We start from the raw sequence: 26286 nt of genomic DNA on the forward strand, positions 1-26286 counted from the left end.
AGAGAGGTCAAACCAGCATATACCAGTTTAAAAACACAACATATGCTGGTGACCAGTCATGCTGATCTTTTCCCTGCTGCAAAAACCAGGTCATACCAGTTTAAGGTGGTTAAGCTATCTTTTGGAATATGGTTATCCTGCTCAACCATGTCCCCACCAAATTGATCTACCAGGTTGAGCTCGGCCCCATCAGCTGGTAGTCCAGCTGATCAACCATCTGAACCAGATTGGAGCCACTAGAATCACATAAAACCTGCCAGTATTTATCTTGTTTTAATTATTTTAGATATTTTTAATGGGAAACAAGACAAAAGAAGCCAAGGGCTGGTATCACCTCCATTGTCCATCAGGTTTTCCGGCTTAATCTCTCACCTTTGCGGTTCATTCCCATCTGCAGGCACTTGAGAAGCCTGCAGTACTGGCAGCGGTTGCGTTGTTTGCGCGACATCTCGCAGTTTTTATCACGGCTGCATCGGTAGACTCGTTTGTTGCAGATGCTGCGTTTGAAGAAGCCCTTGCAGCCCTCACAGGAAATAATACCATAGTGCAGTCCTGTTGCGCGGTCTCCACAAATGAGACAGGAGCGCTGCTCAGCCTGATCATCTGTAAGAAACAAGGTATTAATGCCATAATACTGTATATATAAATTTATATTTTGTACGATTTAGACAATTATTTGCTTTTATACTGTGTATTTATTTTGTACTGAATTCATACTACAATAAGACACCATGTATTAACTTTTTTCACCTCAGAAACAGTTCTTGCTGATGTGATCAAGGCAGTATGAGCGGGAAAAAAGTAATAACCAATAATATTATAATAGGCTACTTTTGACCTTTCAATCAAACCTTGATGGATAAAAGCAAGTCTTTATTATTCTCGCTGAATATTATGTAAATTAAATGCACCGCATTTGTCATTTTAGGTTGTGTTCAACTTTCTTTAATGCACAAATTTTTCAGATCCATTTTTTTTTTCTCTTAAAGGGATAGTTCACCCAAAAATGTAAATTCTCTCATCATGTATTCACCCCCATGCCATCCTAGATGTGCATGACTTTTTCTTCTGCTGAAAGGAAATTTTTAGAAACATTTTTAGTAGGTCCCTTTAGTAGGCAAGTGAATGCGATCCAAAACTTTGAAGCTACAAAAATCACACAAAGACAGCATACAAGTATCCATACGTCTCCAGTGGTTTAATCCATGTCTTCAGAAGTGATACGATAGTTGTGGGTGAGAAACAGTTCAATATTTAAGTAAATTGTTTACTATAAATTCTTCTTTTGTTTTTGCAATTCGCATTCTTTCACATACTGCACAGGGAAGAGAATTTATAAAAAAAATTACTTAATTATTGATCTGTTTCTCACCCACACCTTTCATATCACTTCTGAAGACATGGATTAAACCACTTCAATCTTATGGATTACTTTCATGCTGCCTTTATGTGCTTTTTTTGAGCTTCAAACTTTTGGTCACTGTTTACTTGCATTACTTTGACCTATAGAGCGGAGATATTCTTCTAAATATCTTAATTTGTGTTCTGCAGAACAAAAGAAGGTCATACACATCTGGGATGGCATGAGGGTGAGTTTATGATGTGATCATTTTCATTTTTGGATAAACTATCCCTTTAAGAAACTAGTTGTTTTTTTTGTTAATGTAACAAAGGCCATGTGGAAGCAGGAAAAAATATATTAACCAATAATATAATAGCCTACTTTTAATGATCCAAACAAATCCCAATGGATAAAATAAAGCCACCCTACATTATTTCCTGCAGAATATTCAGCTTCAACCACAAATATGACAAACGTCATTGGTTGCTTTAAATACTAAAGTTAAATGCATTGTGAATGTTGTTTTTATTTGGTGCTTTGGAAATTCACAGGTTTAAAAGAAACCCATGGGTTTAATTCTTAATGTGAAATGAAAGAAAATTTATCATTCAAAAAACAAGACGGAAGGACGCAATTCCCACAACAATAAGAGAAACAAACACTAACACAAACACCCTCCCCCGGTCCAAAACCAGAATCCTTGACCAGATGGATGGGCACCATGGTAACCGTGAATGGTATGGCCATGAGAGGAATGTGCTTGCTCACCGTTACTGTGGCATCACGGCTGACTTAGCGAAGAAAGGGTTCAAACCAAGAGCGACGGAAAAACTATTCACTCCCTTCCTCCACCCTCACCACTCTCTGTCCTCGCTGTCAGAATTATGATATCAGCTAACGCTGAACCCCGTCTGCTACCTAATGAACCAATACAGACAACACTTATGAACCAATACAGACTAACTAAACCCCACAGAGAGGACTGAAAGAGGCCAAGAATGTGTTCAGGGTGTGGAATCAGTAACAAAACACAGTGATTAAGATCACCTAATACCAGATCTTTTTAACAATTATTTTTTCTAATACAGTTAAAGGAGTTAAACAGTTAAAATGCTATAAACTTAATAATATACCATACTTCAGAGAACTTTTAAACAATATTTTTCAATGATTCGGCCAAACCGATTTACAAAGAGTGTGAAAATCACTCAAATAGAAGCACTTGGTTTGAAAATCTAACTATGAGGAGAAATCATAAAGGACATGGTCATCAAGATGTTGTGATGTCCAATCTGCAAATAAGTCATTCTTTCCCGATTCAAAACGAGTATGCAAATGGATAATCTGTAAGAATTTTCTTGGAAATAAAACTACGAGGATCAATCATAATGCAAGATTTCATACAATCTATGGGGCTTAAAGTATAATAAGAGTGGCATGCCATTAAATGTGTATTTCACTTGAGTGATGATTCAATGTATTGTCAATAGATTGATACAAACTGTCCGAATGAACTGAAAGATAAACAGCAACATTTAACAAACTATTTATTATTTTTTTGTGATGACTCAGCAAATCAGTGAATTCATCAGAACAAACAGGCCAAATGAACCTCATTATAAACAGCAAAATTGATTTTTTTTATTTTATTTGTATTATTATAATTTTTATTTTAATTTAAGAACTGTTTTGGGTTTTTGCTACAGACATATTCAAATGTACTGTACATTTTAGCTGTGGAAAATATGCCAACAATATTGCATATTTGTAGAAACATGAGTGATAAATCAATGAATCGTTGAATTCATTGAACTGAACCATCCGAACGAAGTGGTTTTACTGAAATTAATCAACTCAAACACAAACAAAGATCATTGCTGTATGAAAGAGAGTGAATAAAAAAACTAAAAAAAAAAACTGCTGCTAGCAGAGAATGTGGCGGGGTCAACTGCCGTGGCTGTGGACCATTAACAGAGAGTCAAGTCATAAAAGCAGGGTCATGGCCCAGCGCCTTTTCTTTCTCAATAAGAGAGGGAGTTCCACAGGCCTGTCATTACAGCAGAGTCAAGAACAGGCCATTCATAACATCTGACATGCCTTTTACTCCTCTAAAGGACAGTATGATTACAGTGCAAATGCCGTCTTTTCTTTCTGCCGCTTTGCTGTTGAGCTTTGAAAGCACTGATGCTTCAATGACTTCTGTGGGCAGACGGGTCTTCTGAACCAAGAAGGGGTCAACAGTCCACAGAAACATTTGAGGGTTATAGAGGTGTTAAGAGTAGGATTAAAAAAAAAAAAAAAAAAAAATCAGACAATGTTTAGTCTGATACAGAGTTGAAAGGTTCGTATTTTGACTTCAAGTGAGAAGGTTTGATTATAAACATTTTAAACAACTTACAATGTTTTGACTGATTTAAGACAGATGAATGCTGGGAAAAAAGCCCATTTTTTCTTTTGCAGTGAAATTAGTATAGCATAAAATACTCACCCTCATGCCATCTCAGATGTGTCTGAATTTCTTTCTTCTGTTGAACATAATTTGAGAATTTTAGAAGAATATCTCAGCTCTGTAGGTCTATACAATGCAAGTGAATGGTGATAAAAAAGCAAATAAAGGCAGTACAAAAGTTATCCATATGACTCCAGTGGTTTAATCCATATATTATGAAGCGATCTAATTGGTTTTGGGTGAGAACAGATCAAATAGATCTCTAGGCACAATCATGATCAGAAGTTAATTGAGCTTGAAATCATGATCGCCAAGGCTACAACAGAGAAAAAGTTATACATATATTTTAGTCTGCTCTCATACAACAGCAATTACATCACTTCAGAAGACATGTATTAAACCAGTGAAGTCTTATTGATTACTTTTATGCTGCCTTTATGTGCTTTTTGCAGCTTCAAAGTTTCAATCATCATTCATTTGCATTGTATGGACCTACAGAGGTGAAATATAGTTCTAAAATTCTTCAGTTGTGTTCTGCATAAGAAAGTCTTACACATTTGGGATGGCATGAGGGTGAATAAATGACGAGATGACTGAGTATGAGCAATATTAATAATTATGCTTGCCTTAGCAAGCAGCACAAAACATTTATTTCTCACTCTGTGGGTCTCTTGAGTCATGTCCATCTCTCCCTCTCTTACAGAGACACTGGGAGGGAATAGGTGGACAGGCTCTCACTGAATTTTTAAATAGAGTATAGGAGGCTTCTAAGCTTTGCAGTATTATCATCTGTATGACACTGTCATTACTATAACAGATGCATTATGAGTTCATAGACTGCACATGTGTAATATGTAGAAGTCAACTCCATTGAGTAGATACACAAATTCTACTCCTCTAAGTCTCATTTAAACTTTTAAGCTTTCAGGCAATAGGGAATATTTTTAGCAAAATAATTTAATTATTTAGTAGTGGTCAACTGATATCCATATATGCGATGATGGCCAGTATAATACCGATATACATATACTATCATTTCATTATATTAAATACAATGTATGCAAAATTGCAGAAATGAAATGAACATTTATTTTATACAATATTTACTACAAATTCTCAAATAATGTGACAAAATGTGCATTAACCAGTGCATTAACCATTGGCAAAGTTGGAATGGTTATCAGTCTGTATAGTCGTTTTATATGCAAGCGCAATAAACATGAGAAATCAAGCTGATTTCTAATTTGTCTCGCTTTTCTTTTCATGCATTGATTAACAAAAAACAAGCTGTTTAGTTTGAAGTAAAAAAATAAAAAAATAATAATAATTAAAAGGATAATTTATCTATATTCTGTTGTTCAATTTAGAAAAATATTAATCAGCCAGGCTTGTTTATTATCATTATCATTCAACAGATAATTACTGTAGCAGTGTAATAAATCCGAAAACAAAACGCATGCATTGAACATGTGTGTATTTACTCATGGGCAAAAAAGTATACTTTGAAAGGCAACGCAGTTGACTGGGTGATCTGATTTGGAACATGTAAAATAAAGTATACATTCAACCCATAGTAAAGACAATTAAGAGACCACCACAGAATGACATCCATTAAGCCTGATTTAACTGAGCCCAAAGCCGGTTTGTCTGTCTAGCTCATTTAGCTGCAAGTCTTAATTCAGAGTCATTAAGTAAATAGACCTCCCAGACTGCAAGGGATCCATTCATAGCATGCAAATTAATACTTTGAAGCCTTAATATAAATTAGATAAGAAAGGACTATCAGGTTTCAGTGTTGGACAACATAAACCTGAGATTTATTGATCACATAAATCAGATTCATTTGTGTTAGCATTCTCCATACACTTTGGTTGTGACTTTATACTCTCATATGCAGTACTGTAACACTGAGACTTCCTTGTTAATTCAAGCCATTTGCCTGGAATTCCTGGCAGATGTTGTGTTATGCAGGATGCATTTGAAACCATAAATTATTGACCAGTGAATGTGAAATGACCGACTTCCTTTTAATGAGAATACACTGCCTCCAATGTTGGCTTCCTTTATTCACACCCCAGCCTTCTTTGATTGGTTAAATTTGTTGCCCTTTCTTTCAAGTGCATGGCCACCCTATAAACCTGCAGTTCTCTCACACCTTCACACACTTGATCCCATAGTGCCACTTCACACCGGCCCGCCTCTGTCTCATTCTGCCTTGCCACTCAGTTTGAGGGACCCACTGCCCCGTTTTCCCCATGGAAAACTGGAAGAGGGATCACTGTCATGTTTTGAAAATTCTTTTAAAATGGTCAAATATTAATACAAATTGGGTGAATCCCATGAAAATATGGGCAAAACTGTTGCGAGAGGAACTTGAGATGTGTTTAGTGGAAAGAAAAGTCAGGTTTTACCCTTGATTTGAGCCCTTCCTCTTGCCTTGGGCTATGTGTCCTCCACCCTCTCTCTCTCTACACACACACACACACACACACACACACACACACACACACACACACACAGCTGAGACCCCCCACTGGACCAATTAAAACCTGCATTGTTACCCTGAGATCAGGATTGGTTTCATTCCAAACTTTTCCACACGCAGGAAATGCAGAGCTTTTGAACACTGCTGCCACTGATATCAGCATGTTAATGAAATGCTTCCATCTCTACAACAAAAAACCAGCACCAACACTTTTTTGACCTTTCAAAGAAAAGTACAGTTGAACAAACAAAAAGTAAATAATTAACCCGAACACTCACTTTATGTAACGTTAGACTTAAAAAATAGGAATGGCCTAAAAAAATAGAACAACTCAAATAGATCAAAATAATATTTGTATGATCATTAATAATAAATTTATGTTTAAGTGACATTTTAACATTTTATATATTTGCTACATATAACTTATTATTAACAATACATTTACAATGGTAACTTTTTATAAGGGCGTGCATTTCTTATTTAAACATTTTTGGGATGAGTCACCATTTGTCCGGGCAGGTGTGTGGTTAAGCAGCGGAGGATGGGAGGACAGGACAGATGATGGCGGAGGATGGGGAAAGAAAGATAAAGAGAGAGGTCTACCTCTCTCTCTGAGGGCTTTGTCTTTCGTTTCCATTACAATCAATCGCAGCTGAGCGGGTGGGGTGCTCTGCTGTACTTTTCCATTCTTCTAGCAGTACTATCTTGCTTTAACTGGATTTCTCCCTCTATATTCTCTCCCTTTTTTATCAATATGCATGCCATTCTCTGCCATGTTTGCAAGTGCTACACTTACAACCAGTCATATATATGTTTTTTTATCAAATGGTCAGAGAAATGAAGTGCTTAACCTTCAAAAAATATTAATTGTCAACCAGGAGGTCAAAATAAATATTAGTAGTTATTTACAACCCTGTTAACAAAATTTGGAACATGTCTAAATACAGTTTAAAACACTGATTTGTGTGTTTTTTTCCCCCCTCCATTTTCTGGAGAGAAAAACTATTAATTTATAAGTAATAAATATTCATATAAAAATGAAATAAATAAATACATACAATACAAACACAATGGAAGAATGATAAACTGGGGTACAAGTTAAGGCCAGTGTAAACATTGTTCTGGATCGGTTCGCGTCCAGGCGATCAAAGTATACCCTTTTGACCGTGAGCAAATATGAATGACGCATAAATACTTTGTGACACACATTTAGTACAGTCAAAAGTCAGGTGCAGGTGCTCAGCATTGCGGACAACCAAAGTATACTTTGGCCTTAACAGGGTTGCAGCCTAAATTAATCACCCATTAGGGGTTTAGGGTTTACAGTTATTTTCAGTTATAGGTTACCAATTAACTTATATTTCCTAGAAATTAAAGGGTTAATTCATCCAAAAATAAAAATTCTCTCATCATTTACTCACCCTCATGCCATACCTGACGTGTTTGTCTTTCTTCTGCTGAACAAATACAATGATTTTTAGAAGAATATTTCAGCTCTGTGGGTCCATAAAATGCAAGTGAATGGGTGCCAAGTTTTTGAAGCTCCAAAAAGCACATATAGCCATTGTAAAAGTAATCCACACAACTCCAGTGGATTAATGAATGTCTTCTGAAGCGAAACGCTAGGAGTGTGTATGGAATAGATCAATATTTAAAACTATTTTTACCAATAATTAACGTGACAGAAGCACGAGAACTGACATAAGGAATATGGAAAAATACAGAAGCGCAGTTTTGTTTACAACAGAGCAGCATACATATCCATACAAAAGATGCCTCATTTGGCTGGTTTGGTTACATAGACTGCAGCGCCATCTTGGAACGGTCAACAAAGAGACCTGTTTGAATAGAGTTCAATGCAAGTGAATGGAGGAGATGCCTCAGATGAGCTCCTTGCTTAGACTGCTGCATAAATTGCTTTTGTGTGGAAATAGTATTGCATTCTATAGCAACAGCTGCTAATAAGGTATCTATTTATGAATATCTATGCAGAGGAGGCTTAAGCACTTACATCACATGAGAGGCAGTTTGAACAACACCCTCATCAACGAGCTGTCTGGAAGCGAACATTTAGTTAAAAAATGTATTTAAATATTTACCTATTTCTTACAAACCTAGCGTTTCGCTTCAAAAGACTGGAGTCTGGATGGATTACTGGACTACTTTTATGATGCTATATGTGCTTTTTAAACCACAAAAATTTGGCACCCATTCACTTGCATTTTAAGGACCTACAGAGCTCTGATATCCATTGATTGTTTTATGCTGAAGAAAAAGTAATTCACATCTGGGATGGCATGAGGTTGAGTATTTTCATTTTGGGGTTATCTATTCTTTTAAAGAAACCTTAACTTTTTTACAATAAATGGTTGAGCTTAACGAATACTGTCAATGCAAACATTTTTGTAAAAATTGTAATAATGGAATGTGATTATTTACTTGCATTGCTGCCATGCTGACATTAAATGTGTTCAAAAAACCTATGCTATACATTGCTATGACGATTTTATGTTAACAATTCATTCATCTCGCATCTCTAATAGTAATCGCTACAACAACAAAAAAAGTGCATATCCTATTCGTAGAAATTGGCTGCTGCTTCAGTTACGAATAGTATGAACATACCGTTTTACCAGCAGTTACGATACATGTACAGCACAATACAGTGATCTGCGGCAGATCACAAACATACCAGTTAAATCGTAGGTTGTTCTTCATCCGGATTGAGTAGCCACCGATCCTATTCCAATTTGTCCCTTTGTGCTTACCACCTCCATAGCCAGGATAGTTTTATGCTAATCCTCTGAGCTCCACACTTTCACAGTCATGGCTAGCTCATCTTTTCTCAAAACCAAAGCATGAAAGAGCAAATGAATGAGAATACTCTCCACCCTCCCCCTTTGACCTGTACACTGTAGTAATCTCATAACCATTACAAGAACCCAGGAATTAGCATTTGGTAATTACACTGAGGCTCAGTCTTAATGTAAAGCAAACGATTCTGCTTACTTACTGCTTACAGAATTAATCCTGTAGTTCTAAGAAAAGCTTTGTGCTTCATGCAAATGCATCTAGAAGTGTTTAACAACTGCCCATTCAAAGGTTTGACTTAAACCTGGTCTCATTTCTGCAAATGTAAGCCAGAGGTGCAGGTATTACAGTGTGATCCAAAAGTCAGAGGCCCCTTCTATTTTGAAGTTTTCTAATTTAATACAGTTTTTTCATTGCAAATTACAGTGGGAGTCCCCTTTAGAAAATTCTTCTACTTTAGATTTGTTTTTTAATGCAATACAGGTTTTCCATTACAAATGAAACTGTGAGCATAAGTGTGATGAGTGAAGACCCTCAGAGCTCACCACCTTCTGTCGGAAACAATAACAAGATGGGCAATAGGAGGATGTCTAATTTTACATCATAACATTTAAATGTTCAAAATACAGACCTTTTACAGATTTTATTGAAGGTTAATTGCACTAACAAAAACAACTGACCTAATTGGGGCCACATAAAGCTCCTTGAAAACACCAGAGGGCCAATTATCTGAAACACTGATGAAACAGTGAAAATTGGGAGCTTGCAGCAAAACGGCATTAGAGAGGCACAGAGGAGCGAAGTTGCATCAGAATATTGACGCGTTCATCCACATTGCTAGATTTCAACATCCACGGCATTGTTGGCCTCTCAGTAACGTCTATAGCTAGCTTTACAAAATCAATAAAAGGCCATCACACACAGATAAATCACACACACACAAAAACTGAAATATTTGCAAACATTACACAAGACGATTACACACACGAATACAGTGTGTGTAATCGATCTTCCATTGACAGATGTTTTTCTTAGCTCACCAGATCTGCGATCCAAACAATCCCCTTCTTTGCAAACCTCTCATTATCTTAAAACATTAATTATGGGGTTGAATGACAAACTAATACAGTCGAGGTCTCCGCCATATGGGATCTTTTGTTATAAGACTGCGATTTTAACAAATCTTTCATAAGCTAATTTAAAAGTGGATACATAAATATGTTGGATATTCCCCCCAAAAATGTGTTTCAAATATTGTATGTCTTAACTTCTTCCATGGAAAACAAAAGGAGATGTTGTGGAAAAATGGCAGCCTCAGTCACCATTCACTTTCACTGTATTGTATGGAAAAAAAGATGCAATGAAAGTGAATGGTGACTGCTGCTGTCAGTCCATAACATTATTGCATATATTAAGGCTGGACAATATGACGATATATAAAGGCAAAGAGATGTTGCTATATAGTGTATATTGCGATATGTAGAGTAGGCTTATCTATCAGTGGGCAGGGCTTCATGTAAGACAGAGAATTGACGAAACATGGACAGGGTTTTTCCGGGATTGAACATTTTTCTGCCACTGCCAAAACATATTTAATGACCTTCATCGCACTTTTGGTGCTTTAAAAGTGCTAAATATTCTTCTCATCTGACACACGACCGTTTCACGTGACTGTGGTGCGTGCTGTCTCTGGAGCTCCGAAGTGCTCACAAATCAAGCAGGTTTTTCAAAATTTGTGCTCCAGAGACAGGAGAGCTCCGAGCGAGGTTGCCACTCAACCATTTTTGACCCAGGAAAACCCCAAACGGAGAATGAAATCTCCACAGAATGGGACGACTCCCAAACAGGTCAAGAAAATGAAGAGTAGCTTGTTATTAAAGCAGGTTCGACATCTGTATCACCACCTCAAAATTAAGCACGCAATGAATCCAGGGCACGCTGAGTGACTCCAGTCAGGCTTCCTAAGAAACCAATTGGCCCAGTTGCTAGGGTGGGTAGAGTCACATGGGGTAACCTCCTCTTGGTCGCTATAATGTGGTTCTCGCTCTCGGTGGGACGCATGGCGAGTTGTGAGTGGATGCTGCGGAGAATAGCATGAATTCTCCACACGCGCTAGGTCTCCGCGGTAACAAGCCACATGATAAGATGTGTGGTTTGACTGTCTCAGACACGGAGGCAACTGAGATTAGTCCTCCACCACCCGGATTGAGACTAGTCACTACGCCACCACGAGGACTTAGAGCGCATTGAGAAAAAAATAACAAAGCACACAAATGAATATTATGAAAGCCAAAAGATGAACTCTGCATTAATTTGTTCATTTATTTATTTATTTAGCAAGAAGTGATATTTTATATTTATTTGCTTCAAGAAGTGTTTATTTTTGTTGGATATTTTCTTTAACTTTTGTTTCAGCTTCTTTGTCGCATTGCTTTGAGAAGATCTTAATTTTCTTGAGCAAATTTTATAATAATAACAATAATATTGGTCAACAACATTTTAAACTGAAATATGGCCTATTGTAATATTTAGCATTTTGGTAAGGTTGATTTATTTACTTTGTCATTGTTTGTCTTGTTCCAAATAAAGAGGAAGTAGATTTCATTTAAAAAATATTTAATTTACTGACTAAAGTAAAAAAAAAAATTGGCATTACAATAGGTTTATTTTAAATATATAAACCAATATTTTATTGATTTTCCAGAAAACGTTTACTATATTTGGATAAATATCGTTATAATGATATAAAATTACTCACTTCGTGATATAAGATTTTGATCATATCACCCACCCCATATATATATTATATTACATGTTTTTTTTTAATAATTGCATCATTTGTACCATTTAAAAAGGTATTTACATTGATTTGTTAAACACGGGTAAACAAAACGGGACTAAAAAGCATCTGTAAATGAGCACATGTTAATGAGAGAGGACTGGAATAGCTTTACCTCATCGGTGCTACGCATGATTAGAATTAAATGTCTATTTTTTGTAGACAGAAAGGGTATTAAAAGAGACATTCACTTACAAAAGTGTCACATGGATCTCGTCTTTGGACACACATTACACGGGACAACTTTTGCTGAAAACTCTGCTACTATACCACACAATTACTAGTGAGTGTAATATGAACATTTACTAGCCAGTTGCCAGATATACAAATTGGAGTCGTATAGAGTGATATTTGGTTGCAAATGCGTAGTGGAGGGTTGCCCATTGAGTAAAAGGTCGATCTTGGGATTTAAGGATCGATATTGAGACTGTTCAATTGAAGATCGCATTAAGTTATGCAATATGAACTAACATGAGCTTGCAATGAACAATTGTATTTTCATAAATTAACATGAATCAAGATTAATAAATGCTGCAAATAACATTATCCATTGTAAGTTCATGATAATGTTAACAAATGCAGCCTTATTGTAAAGTGTTACCTTTGCTTTCTAAAAAGAAATGTGATCTTATTTAAGTAAGATTAACTGGAATGTCTCAAACCAGAGAAGACCTTAATGAAGGCTATTCAGCTATTGTACAGCCCTCATTTGAGAATATGAATAGATGCAACGATAAATCAATGAAGACATCAGCGATGACAAGTATATACAGAATATTAGCAATGATCATATTTGAAAAACCGCTTCATGTCTCCTAGTTGACCTTGGCAAAGGATGTTTTGGTTTAGTGAAGTACATATAGATACAGTCTAATTCATTTGGGGTTGGAAAGGCCACGTCTTAAACAGGTTTGAGTCCAAATTTAGGCCAGAATTGCCGAACCTCTGCAGCCTGATGTCCTCTACTGCTATTGATCTTCACACAGCTTAAAGTCCCCTCCCCCGTGTGTATGTGCAAACAAACACACAAACAAACACTCCTAAGCTCTGACCGACCCTTCCCTCCCCCCACCAGAGGTGACTTCCAGCCTGGAATAGTGACGAATGGAGCTGAAGGAAAAATTAATGGAAAAAATGAAGTGGAAGAGAGGAGAGAAAGAGAAGAGGAAGAAGAAACAGAAGGCATAAGGAAAGAGAGGCAGTGTGATGAATGAAGACCCTCAGAGCTTACCCCCTTCTGTCGGAAACAATAATAGAGAAGATTGGCAACAGGAGAATGGGATTAAGAGGAGGTGGAGTCATGTACAGTGTCCTTTCAGCACCCCCACACACACTCATATACACAATGGTGTTTTCACATACCACCCTTGAACATATTCACCCTCAAGCACAATACTGTGGCATTTTCCAATCAAGTTACATTCAAATTAATTCATAAAGCAACAGTGCTCTCCACGCGCCGCCTAGAGTCATTGCAAGTCTTTTGTTAAAATCAATTGTTTAGAATCCATCAAAATAGTGAAGTAGTGTTTTCTCTTTTTTTAAACAAGTCGTCTAGATTTTGGCATGGACATTATTTATATGCCAATTAAGCAAGTGTACTCCCCAAATATCCATTACCGCAATGCACCTAGACATTTGTTTTGCATTGTGACTATTTTAATAACAATTTAGCAAGTATACTCCCCAATTCTCATTACCGTAATGCACTCAGACATTTTTTTTTTTTTTGCATTGTGAATATTTGAATAACAATTTAGCAAGTTTACTCCTTAATTTCTCATTACCATAATGGGAAAAATATTTTTTTTTTTGCATTGTGACATTATTTTCATACAATTTAGCAAGTGTACTCCCAAAATTCTCATTACCATAATGCATCATGCACAAACGATTATGTTTTGCATTGCAAATACATTTTCATGACAGTTAAGCAAGTGCACTCCCCAAATTCTCTTTACCGTAATGTACACAGACATTACATTTTTTTTTTTTTTTGGTAATTCCCTTTTCATACAATTTAGCACGTGCACTCATCAAATTCTCATTACTGTAATGTGCATGGACATACATTTTATGCATTTTGACATTATTTTAATTTAAACTTTGCAAGTGCAATTCCCATTACCATAAAGCATCATGCACAGACATTTATTTTTGCATTGCTAAATTATTTTCATGACAATTAAGCAAGTGTACTCTTCAAATTCTCATTACTGAAATGCGAAAAGATTTTTTTTGCATTGTACAATTTTTACTTACAATTCACCAAAACATTGAAAACAGAAAATGTTCATTATCCATTAACCAGGCTGTCAAGTACATTTTGGAATTGATACAAGGAGGAACTAACAATTGAAAATGTAATGTTCCAAGCCGTCCTGATTATCACCCGATGTGTTGGTCAAAATTGTTTATCATATCGGCCTGACCAATATTTCAGTCTATAACTAAACTCTCTATATTACAGTGCGAGTATATTTGGACTAGAAAAGTGTAAAGATCCTATTTTAGCTAAGCTGCTTAAAATTAGCTGAAACATTTAAAAAAATATATGCAAAAATGTGAGCTATGAGGACTATGAGGGGGCTATTTTACAGTAGCCGTCGGAGTCCTCTGTCCTCAACTATTTGAAACATTTAAGGCATGTGAAGTTCAGATCACATTCTTCCTGAAAGGCATTAACTTTTCTAATTCTGTGAAAGAAGATGAAATAAGTAAATGAGGCAGAGGCAGAAAGAACAACAATTAAGGGCCGTTCGCACCTTTCATCATTATGCGAGTGCATTTTCACACCAGCTTTTGATGAAAGTAATTGGTCGGGTAAAAATCAGCTTAAAACTAACACGGCAGAGAGATCTAATATCCCATTTACACAGCAGCCAACACTATGTTTATGTCTATGTTTAACACCACACTCCAGTCCACACCTCACTCGAGGAACAAGGTATGAATGAAAGCATCTTGCTTGGCAGAGGTGCAAACAGCCATTTTGTGAGGACAAAGAGCGAAAGATATTGATTTTAAAACACTAGTTTTGTCAAGTAGTTGTTGAAGAGTTTAGTGTCAAGGTCCAAGGGCACCTAATGACCACTTTAAGAAAAGACTGTCTTAAAGAAAGCTGAGAGTTGTTTTATGTTATAAAGGGTTTTCTTGATTGAGTGAAATCAAATTGATTGGTTTTGCACCAAAAAAAAAGGTCTATCATCAAAACAAAGCCAACTGAGATACAATTATGTGGTTAAACTGATAAAATCTAGTGCACTGAGGGGTGAAGTTTGGGCTACAGTTATAAACCCAAGCAGGGGGCGTGGGGTTGTGTGTGTGTGTGTATCGGGGGTTTAACCAGATGAGCGTGGAGCCATGCTGACCCCCGCTCGGCATTACATGAAGACAGCTGCCTGTTCAGCCCAGAAAACCTTTTCCAGATGGGCCACAGCCTGCATACCACAGTATGCACACTATTGCCATAAACTAACTAAACAAATCCATGAGTCACTAAACAATTGTGTGAACTCCAGAATGATTAAAAAAAATAAAAATACATCAGATAGCTATACAGTTGAACAATGCATTATGGGTAGACGATAGTGTGTAACACAATACAAGCAAAATGCAGAGTGTAGCAAAATCTTTGGGACAAAAAAAATTGTTGGTATGCACATTGCAACACTTTACGCAATACACAAAACAGAAAGACCATAAACAAATGATTTACGATAAACCAAAATCGCAATCACAAAGCAAAACAACACTGCTTTATAAAAATGTAATTCTGCGATTAAAAAAAAAAAAAAGTATTTCAAATTTGATGAAAATACAGTGGAACTTGTTCTAGGATGGTACATAAAATATATATATTTTTTTTTAGAGCTGAATGAAATATTTATTATTTTTCACTATAAATGCTTTCTGAAAAAAAAATCCCCTGGCTTTTAAAAACATTGTATTCACTGATAAACAGGAAATACTAAATGTGCACTCAAATCCTCCCAACAGCTGTTAGCTTTAGCAGGTATGCAATCTACCTTTCATAATCAGTCTCTGACATCAACACGACTAATGCAGTATCTTCATTTAACACGAATAATAGGTTAGAACCAATTTTGCCAATGGCTTTACATTGGATACACAATTACCCTTTAATCAAAGTTTTTTTTTTGTTGTAACTGATCTGATGCCAGTTCATACTGGATCTCTCATTTAAACAGTCCTGCATACAATCACACATCAACTCTAAATGTGGTCTGTGATCATCTAGTAAAACCACCATTCCTGTCTTTTGTCTTTCCTTACCTTCCCACGAATCCATCGCATGTCTCTCCTGGTCTCCCTGTCATCCATTCATACACATATCCTTCTCAGGAACAATGTAGGCCTCATGACTCTTTCTGCTCTTCTCTGTCTCTCTCCTTCCTCCTCTCTGTTCTGACTCTTACTGATCACCCTCACAGCTTCAGACCTGCTGGTCAGTTTCAGCCTGGTCACATGACTGCTGAGTTCAGGCCCCAGGGGTCACGGTGTGGCCGGAGGGCCAATGGCAATGCAGGGGTTATCTGAGTGGAATTGATAGCCCTATTTTAGCCTCCTTTGAACAATGCAAGCCCCCTCCCTCTCTCTTGCTCTACCTTTCTATCGCTTGCTTCTTTCAAAGTCAGCATAAGTGCATGCAATGTCAAAGTTTATATTGAGCTGTTATGTTGTCAAAGAATGCCAAGTTTGAACAGTTACAGCAGCAAATCTTCTATTGTGTTTATTATCCATTCTCTACATTCCAATTATATACAGGCCAGGATAGTCTCAATACCACAAAGTGGCGAATTTGTATCCATTTGTACAACTTCATTTGTAAGAAAACGTATGATTTATACATCAACCAATCACATATACTTTACAAACATGCGTTCGCTTTCTTCCGTATAACACACCACGGTTATGTTTATGCTCTGGGTAGGGTAATGTGTGGGGTTTGGATTAGGGATTAAAGTTAGAAATCCACAATTTCGTATTAATATGGAACAAACGTCACATCAGGAACAACAAGGACACAAGGGAGGCTTCTCTCATTGGTGGGTGTATAACTCATACAATCTTGTACGAATTCGCCACCTAGTACCATTGTGAGATACCCATGAGATTTTTTACACTTGTAATGTGCATAAATATCCATATTTGTACATTTGAAAACTGAAGAACTGAAGCCAGTACAGTATAAAAAATATATTTTAATAATTTTCCATTTACCAATAAACAAAACCTGTTTTGCTAATGCCTTATTTATGGTTTTAATATGCAATTTAAAATCTGGTTTTTGTTATGTATGTATTTGTATAACCATTATATCCCCTTTACAAAAAATACCATATTATTTAGGCATTTAACTGTTTTAACAATAAATAATTTCCATTGATCATGGATTGGATCTGTTGAACACACGACAGGACACAAATTTAAAGAGAGACAAAAATAAATAAATAAATAAATATACAAAAAATAAAGATAAATATAAGATAAAAAGATAAAAATGACAAAATATTAATATATATAAATATGATAGCATGATAGATGATAATTAAAAAAGGTTATTTTGTACTTCAAAAAAAATGTGCACTTTTTTTTGCATTTTAAATAGTGCTGTTATTCAAAAAAAATTTTTTAACCGTGATTAATCACATACGTTTTTGTAAATCGCAATTAATTGCAGATTTTAAAAGTGCTGAAATTTGACACTATATATAATTATTTTCTTGCATAATTATTTTAGGAAAAAAAATAAAAAACTATATGTAGCAATATGGTGCTTTATTAACATTTTTCAAACAAAGCCTTCCATAATATAGGTAGAAATGCACTAAAATAGCAACAATACAAGTAACATTAAATGTTTCCCAAAGTCTAAGTGAGAGTTTGACTAATTGAAAGAATAGTCTCCCCACATAGGTTGCATATTCATTGCAATGGACATTAAATCTTTTAAACTCATGTCCTCCACAATATTAATCTGCCAGTAGCCTGTGACTATACACTTTGCTACAGCAATCGTGAAGCTGCGTTCATGATTCTTGTCAGAGCGACAACACCAGTGTGGAGTGCCGCTTTGAACACACCATGAAAAGTGCTTGCAAACAAACACGTCTCATTCTGCATTTTGGTGATACGTTATTTGACGCGTTTCTGAGGTAATTAAAATATGGTTTACATAGGTTGAAAAATACTTGTTTTCAATCACAAGTCCCATCTGGGCTTGTTTTGTACATCAAATAGTGCAAACAGCTAGGATGCGCTATCAGAGATTCTTATATTTACTGAGATAACAACTTCCGTGGCTCTATCATAAGAGAGAGCGTGACGGTCAACTGGTATCTTACGATCGCCCATAGAATGTCTATGGGACCGCCTCATGCTATTTTATGCTAAGCTTGAAGGCTATCTCGGTAGAAGGCCTCTGGCGCAATGGTGTGTGCGTAAGAGTAATGACTTGGGCGGTAAGTGAATGGTGGATACATTACAAAGGTTCCGCACCTCACACCAGTATACATGCTCTATTAACGGTAAATGCGTTTACTGTGATTAAGAAAAATGTATGTGTTAAACCGCATGCGTTAACGCTCTAATGCTCCAATTTTAAAACATTGAACTGGTATATGATTACAAATTCTTACAATGCATATGTTGGGCAATTCTATGAAAATTTTAACCACATCATAGAAAAATAAAGAAAATTAACCAAAGGAACAAAACCTAGTTTTAAATTCTGTATTATAGTTGTATAATAGATAATGCTGTCAAGACCACTAGAGTCCGCCACTTACTCACACAGTGCTGACTGAAGCGCTGAATGCAGACTACAAAAACTGCAGACTTAAAAAGTAGTCTTTTAAGGTTAATAAATCACATAAGGCCATATTTTGATTTCAATATTAATTCAGTCAATCATGCAGAATTAACAGATATAATATCGATGTCTCAGAATTCAATGTCTGCTGGTTTCAAAGCGGTTTAGATGGTTTCCTTCCTCATGTAGCCTACAGTTAAGTACCTCTTTCACAACTGTCACACTGGTTTATGGTGGTTTTTCTGCATTTTGAGAACGAGAAAGAAAAAATGTTTTTAATGTTTGCCAACACTTCTACATATCATGGCTATTATTATTTCTGGATTATGGATTTTATTTCACAGAGTTTTTACAAAGCGTGTTACTAGTTAATTATAAATAAACCATCGTTTTTATGTTTACTGTATAACTGACTTGCAAATGGATGTAATTTTGTCAATAATTGACCGATAAATATCGGAAGCCGTTACATTGGTGCATTCCTAATATTATTACATAAAAATATCATGATAGTAATACCATGATATTCATAACATTACCATTAGACCAACATGGTTTATGAATATCAAACAATTTTAGTGGGGCTCAAAAATGTTGGTGTTTTAGTACAGTGTTTGACACGTATTGCCGGAAAATTGCACATGCGAGAACTGTTAACGGAACCAAAGTTCATGAAAATCACAGGGTTCAAGTATTTAAAAAAAAATTACAAAATTAACCGGTTCTCGGTTCCAACCCCTACTATTACTAGTTTGCTAATCAAATGAAAGAAAATTTGTGACAGTGACCATATTAACTCTTTTTACAAAAGGTCAGATTTTATTGCTTCCATTGAAGCACACAAGATGCTCTTTGCAACATTCTCAAAATTCTTCGAGTGCATGCTGTCATTAAACCAAAATGGCAACATACCAAATACTAATAAATTCCCTAAAGCATTTTCACTAGTGGTCTCAGACTTTTGGACCCCACTGTATATATCAAAATGCCATGGTAATGCCATTAAATAACATCACTGAACCATGGTAATGCAACAGTAAGTTTTTGTAAGAGTCTGCTATATTGTTTGAAAGGTTCAAATATAAAGTTATTATATATTATTAAATACAGAAAAGGTTGATCTCGAAATTGGAGATAAAAATGATTCCTAAAATCCATATTAAATCCCACTCCCATATTTGCACCTATAGAGTCATGTTATTATTCAATAATACTGATTGATTTTGTAGGAACGCATTAGTTCTCTGCTAACGCTAATGACGCCCCCTCTTCGAGCCACAGAAGAGGCTTTTCACATTCAAATGCAACAGGAGAGTCAGGAAGGAGGCGAGAGGGAGGAACAGTGGATCTGTGTTGGACTTTGTCATGTAGAGGTGAAAAGGGGCGGGTGTAGTTGAGGATGAAGTCGGAGGAGGTTCAAGTTTCTAGTGCAGCTGTCGCCGCACGGCTGGGGTTGACCTTCAGGCTACTGCTGACACATAAGCTAAATGCATTTCATTAGATCCTTTTGTTTCTAAATGGCTTTGCGTCTTCACCAAATCCAAACATTGACTCCAAAAATATCAGCTACACCCAAACACTAAATATTGACTTGGGTACTGGCCTCAAACAAGCAAATGACCCATTTAGAAACCTTGACTATTTCATGCGCTGTGTATGGAAGGATAACTGTAAAGGTATTTGATGTAGAAAAATCTAGTTATTTAAGGCTTGACTGAGGATTAAGGTGAACTTAAAGTCATTTTTCAGTTGTGAAGCAGTTGACAAAATCTATGTTTTATGGTAGTGAATAAAATTGTGCAAAAAATTTACCATGATAACTAAAGTTTCTGCCAAAATACCATTTTACTACGGTTACTGCTATTACCAGGGTTGCCACAACAAATTTCCAGAACAATCTGATAATGAAACTTTTAGACAGATTTGTAAAACATTCTACTAATCCATTGAAAAGAACCGACTCAAAAGAACAATTCATTGATAAACTGGACATCACTAAGGTTTGAGCAAGTTTATATATATATATATATATATATATATATATATATATATATATATTCTCTAGAAATTTCCATGACTTATGAGATTTTATCAATATACATGATATTTTCAGGCCTGGAAATCACAATTTTACAATTCCCTAATATTTCCAGGGAGGGCTGGACTGGGAAGAGAACTCTGCCTGGGATTTTACATATCTGCATATCGCGGCGCCATTTTGTGGTCCGTCCTGCATAACGTGGTGGCTCATAGCTTATCGCGGCCCATTCGGCCCGTTACGCGGCCGACCCACCGGCCCGCTCTGTTCTCCCGATGGCCAGTCCGTCCCTGAACGGCCCCAAAGTGCGTCGGCCCAACGGGAAAATGCCCAGTATGCCAGATTACCAGTCCAGCCCTGTTTCCAGGCTATTCATGACAGCAGGAACCCTGTATTACAGTAAAACTTCTCCCCTTTTCTCCCCAATTTGGAATGCCCATTTCCCAATGCGCTCAAAGTCCTCGTGGTGGCGTAGTGACCTCAATCAGGATGGTGGAGGATGAATCTCAGTTAATGTCTGAGACCATCAATCCATGCATTTTATTAAGTGGCTTGTTGAGTGCGTGCGTTAACGTGGAGACACAGTGTGTGTGGAGGCTTCACAATATTCTCCGTGGCATCCACACACAACTCACCGCGTGCCCCACCAAGAGCGAGAACCATATTAAAGTGACCATGAGGAGGTTAACCCAATGTGACTCTACCCTCCCTAGCAACTGGGCCAGTCTGGTTGCTTAGGAGACCTGGCTGGAATCACTTTATACACTATTTAAAGGCAATAACATATTGATTTATTATGATGGCTTGACAAAGCCAAGATACTGTAATTGTACAAACTTTTTTAAATCCCTAAACCAAGACCAAAAATTCTGACTCCGTCAGAATTAGTTTTAAAGCCTAGAGCATTAAAACTACATCCATAAAACTCAGCACAGTCCATCAGGCTTTAAGGATTAAAAAAATAAATAAATAAAAACAAATTTGGAGTTTGTCAAGAAAACAATTCCCTTTCTACTCATGGTTTTATAGTAGCAGCAATGACTTTAGTAACTTTATTTTGGTTGACACTATGTTTGCCATGGTCATTTTGCTACAGGAAGATATAATGTGATAAAAACAGACACTGTTCTTGGCATTGATAAGAAAAACATCTTTCGTGTGAAGGGAAGAATAAAGGAAGTGATATTATAGCACAACAAATGTTCTCAGCAGACAAAACACTGCAATTCAACAGACAGTGTCATTTCACAGATTACCATGCAGTAATACCTCTCTAAGAGGGTCTTCACCATATGCTCTCAGCCACTAACTGACCTAAAAAAAAACCTCTGCGAGGAATTACAGAAACGTTCGGATATCTCAACAGGCTTTTCTGATCAGCGTTAACAGCACTAATTTTATTATCTACAGATGTAAAACATGCAAACCTAATTAGGTCCCTTTGCAAAATATATGTATAAATTGTGATTACAACTGTTTATACCTAAAAAAAAAAAAAAAAAAAAAAAAATACAAATAAAATCCACATTTTTAAGACAAACAGTCATACAAAAACCCTTTCAGTTGAAATTTCTACAACATAACAGCCTTAGGAAAACCAGATTCAAGCCAGTTTTTTTCCCAGCATGGGGCTCAATTGAAGTAAAACTACATGTACTAAACACATAGTTAACAGAAAAATGCTTGCGGAGACAAATTCGCAAACTGCAGGGAACTTTAGTTGCATCACATTTTTACTGTATACTACCAGTCAAACATTTGGACACATCTACTCGCACTCTATTATCAGAGGTGGGTAGTAACATGCTCCATTTACTTGGTTACATTTACTTGAGTAACTTTTTGGAAACAATTTACTTTTATGAGTATGTTTAATTGTGGGTACTTTTTACTCTTTCTCAAGTTAATTTCTAATGAAAAAAATAATGAGACATCCCTGTCATTATATTACTGGGTTTAACTCAATGAGTGTTATTAAATGCGTAATTTATTGAGAGTTTTTCTTTATGGGACTTATACGACAGCGGCGCTCTGTCACTCTAGTCGAGTTCATCACTCCTGCAGCAAGCGTTCAAAACAAACACATTTGCCAAGCAATGCCTTCGTTTGACACCAAGACAAGTGGATATTTCAATATTAAACGCAAAGTTCCAACTTAATGAAGCATGTTGTAGTAAGAATTTTGTGATAACGTGAGCTTGTCTGTGTCATGGTGATGGTAATTTTCAGAGTGACTCTGTATCTATGGGCTCTAATGCTGACTTCACGTTCATCGGAATCATCGCCAATATGAGTTTCTTACTCGAAAGATGCATAAACGACCCGTCAAGTCATAATTACGACTGGGAAACTCAGAGATGGGAGGAGCCGTAATATGTAATGTGTATTATGCTGTCAAAATAAAAGTTCCACAAAATATATGTATGAATGAATCAGTGTTATTATAGTTTTGGAATTTTAATTTAATTTAAATTTAATTTCTATTTTTGATTCTTTTTTTTTTTTTTCAGTTTATTTTATTATCGATTCCATTTTCTCAGTGCTGTGTAGCTTTAGTTTAGTTAGTTTTTATTTTAGTTTTAGTATTTCTTTATGCTACCAAAGCGGTGTTTACTGGTGTATTTTAAAAAGCATAACATTAACTTTTTCAGGGCAGTTTTGTGTTACGTCTATCTAGTGGTATTTTCATGTTTAATGTGGATTGTAAAGGTTGCAATTTTATAATAGAGGGTAAATATGGGTAAAGTGACAGGATATTTAAGTTTGATCCAAATTGTATCCATATGTATTTCATTCAATTATAAATCTTTACTAAACTAATCTTTAGGGAGTACACAATTAAAGTAATATTTCACCCAATAATGAAAGTTCTGAAATAATTTACTCACTGTCATGCCATCCCAGATATTTATGACTTTCTTCTGCTGAACACAAATGAAGATTTTTAGAATATTTCAGCTCTGTAGGTCCATATTTTGCAATTCAATAGGGGCCAAAACTTAAAAGATGTTTATATTTCCTAGCACCATCTAACACTCTGTGAGCTCTACTAGTAAGTGTATTTGAGCTTGAAGACACCATCGTTCCTGTAGACTGCAATTGCCAGATATACAGCGAAAATGTAGTTATATTTTGGTCTGTTCTCATCCAAAACAGATTAAAGCACTTCAGAAGACATGGATCAATCCAATTATGGATTACTTTTATGCTGCCTTTATGTGCTTTTTGGAGCTTCAATGTTTTGGACCCTACTGACTTGCATTGTATGGACCTACAAAGCTGAGATATTCTTCTAAAAACTTCATTTGTGTTCAGCAGAAGAAAGAAAGTCATACACATCTGGCATGGCATGAGGGTGAATAAATGATAAGAGACTTTTCATTTTTGGGTGAATTATCCTTTTATCTATGAGGTTTTAAATTAATGATTTTATTTTGGGATGTGTGGCAGAGCTCATTTCATGACCACTGGTGGGGAAAGCAATGGTAAAGAAAATGACAGAACTTTGAGGTAAAAATTGTTACGTTATAAAAAAAGTTAAAGTTAACTTAATGTTATGATGTGAAAGTGGAATAGAAAATATAAAAATTAATTCCAAATACTTCGTAGATATTTCAAAGAGAATACATTTTCCCCTGTTCCTCTTTACCAGTATTGCTTTAAAAAAATCTGTGATTTGTTTAAAAGAAGGTCTTCAAAAGGTTCTACTTCCCAGTGTTGAAAATGTCTTCAACTTTAGCTCATAAGCTAAAATTGAAGACATCCTAATCTTTCTTCAAATGTATAATGTTAGGTTATGTGGCATTTGGATCATAATTCAAAGTATCAAGAAAACAAATACTTTGTAGATGGAATGATGGAGTGGTGGTGGCGTAGAGGCTAAAGCACAGAGCTGTTGTTCAGAAAGTCACTGGTTCGAACCCCACGGCCACCACCATTGTGCCCTACAGAGCTGTTGTTCAGAAAGTCACTGGTTCGAACCCCACGGCCACCACCATTGTGCCCTTGAGCAAGGCACTTAACTCCAGGTTGTTCGGGGGGATTGTCCCTGTAATAATGCACTGTAAGTCGCTTTGGATAAAAGCGTCTGCCAAATGCATAAAAGTAAAACAAAAATTTCTAAAAATGTTCCACATTGCCCATGTTCACCCTAGTATATCAAAACTAAAATGAATTAGAGATCATTTTTATTTTATTTTAGTTAGTTTATAGAAGTATTTTAGTTTAAAGTTTTTTCAAAAAATTTCAATATATTCAATTTAGTTACTTTTCGTTAACTATAATAACACTAAAATGAACCTGGCCATGTTTCTTGTTCTTTCCGACAACAAAGCACTTGAACGTGACGTCACATACTCATAATCAGGATAAATTTGATAGCACATGAAGGCAGCATTAGGACCTCAGTTTATAATATACATTTTTATATCAGTGCTGCAATACATCTGCATCTGTATCCACGTAAAACATCCATGTAAAGCAGACATGACTTTTGCTCTGCCCGTCACATGCAGACAGCTTTTCTGTGCATACACAGCATTTCTATGATTAACAGATGCATCGTTTTTCTAATGGACAGAGAACAAGCTTTGAACTTAAATAAGCCTAACACGCTTCCAAACACAGAGATTGGGTGCAGTTTACCCTTAGTGTACAGAACTAATAATATAAATTCTTTCCAGGAAATACTGTAACTACCCTGAAATAAGCATCAATGCAGGACTTTAAAAAGCTGTGAAGTAGCAACAGTAGGCATTAATAAAGCATGGTCTTGCTTTGTTTTATTTAGGATTATTCATAACTGGGACCGTGGAACATGGTTAAAAAATTTTCACCGTAATAAATACTAGAAAGTTTCCAAACTTGTCTTCTCATTAAGCCTCCTTAAAGTGAGTTTAGCCGTAAATTAATATTCTGTCATCCTTTTCCCACCTTGATGTTGTTCCAAACCCATGTGACTTTCTTTATTTTGTGGAACCCGAAAGATGTAAGACAGAATGTTAGAGACTGACATTCTCAGTCACCATTCCCTTTTCAAATATGGAGGAAAAAAACATGCAGTGAAATTAAATGGTGTCTAATTAAACATTCTGTCTAACATCTCCTTGATTGTGGTGCATGAAAGAATTTCCAATATAATAATAATTATAATTATTATTATGTGACATGTTAAATGTGCATTATGTAATGGAATATTGGGGAGTAAACGTCTATTATGTTATACTGTATATGGAAGTAACAAGTTTCTCGCTACTTGAGTATTCTTTCAATTGGATACTTTCTTAATCTTACTCAAGTAGCGTAAGAGTACTTTTATCTACTTGAGAAATTATTTTTTAAAGTAATTGTACTTTAGTAATATTTTTGGCTACTCAACCCACCTCTGTCTATTATTACTTTTTTCCACACTTTAGACTATAAAATACCACAAACACAATTATGGGAATTATTTAGTGACCAAACATTTTTAAACTTAGATAATATACA

At 35.9% G+C, this 26286-nt stretch overlaps 1 protein-coding gene and 1 long non-coding RNA gene across 2 annotated transcripts in view; one reads left to right on the forward strand and one right to left on the reverse strand.

The window, feature by feature from the left end:
* The window catches only part of nr6a1a (nuclear receptor subfamily 6, group A, member 1a), a 31912-nt gene extending 15576 nt beyond the window's left edge, over positions 1 to 16336 (reverse strand). Inside the window, exons 1-2 of the mRNA XM_052094529.1 lie at positions 16223 to 16336; positions 373 to 603 (exon numbers count right to left, since the gene is read on the reverse strand). Coding sequence (XP_051950489.1) covers positions 373 to 603; positions 16223 to 16238 — 247 coding nt within the window. The 5' untranslated portion in view covers positions 16239 to 16336. The remainder of the gene's footprint in view (positions 1 to 372; positions 604 to 16222) is intronic.
* LOC127621083 (uncharacterized) overlaps positions 1 to 26286 on the forward strand; it is a 91739-nt gene that overhangs the window by 2232 nt on the left and 63221 nt on the right. The window lies entirely within an intron of this gene.

Source organism: Xyrauchen texanus, chromosome 27 (assembly GCF_025860055.1).
Source record: "Xyrauchen texanus isolate HMW12.3.18 chromosome 27, RBS_HiC_50CHRs, whole genome shotgun sequence".
In the NCBI taxonomy this organism is placed as follows: Eukaryota; Metazoa; Chordata; class Actinopteri; order Cypriniformes; family Catostomidae; genus Xyrauchen; species Xyrauchen texanus.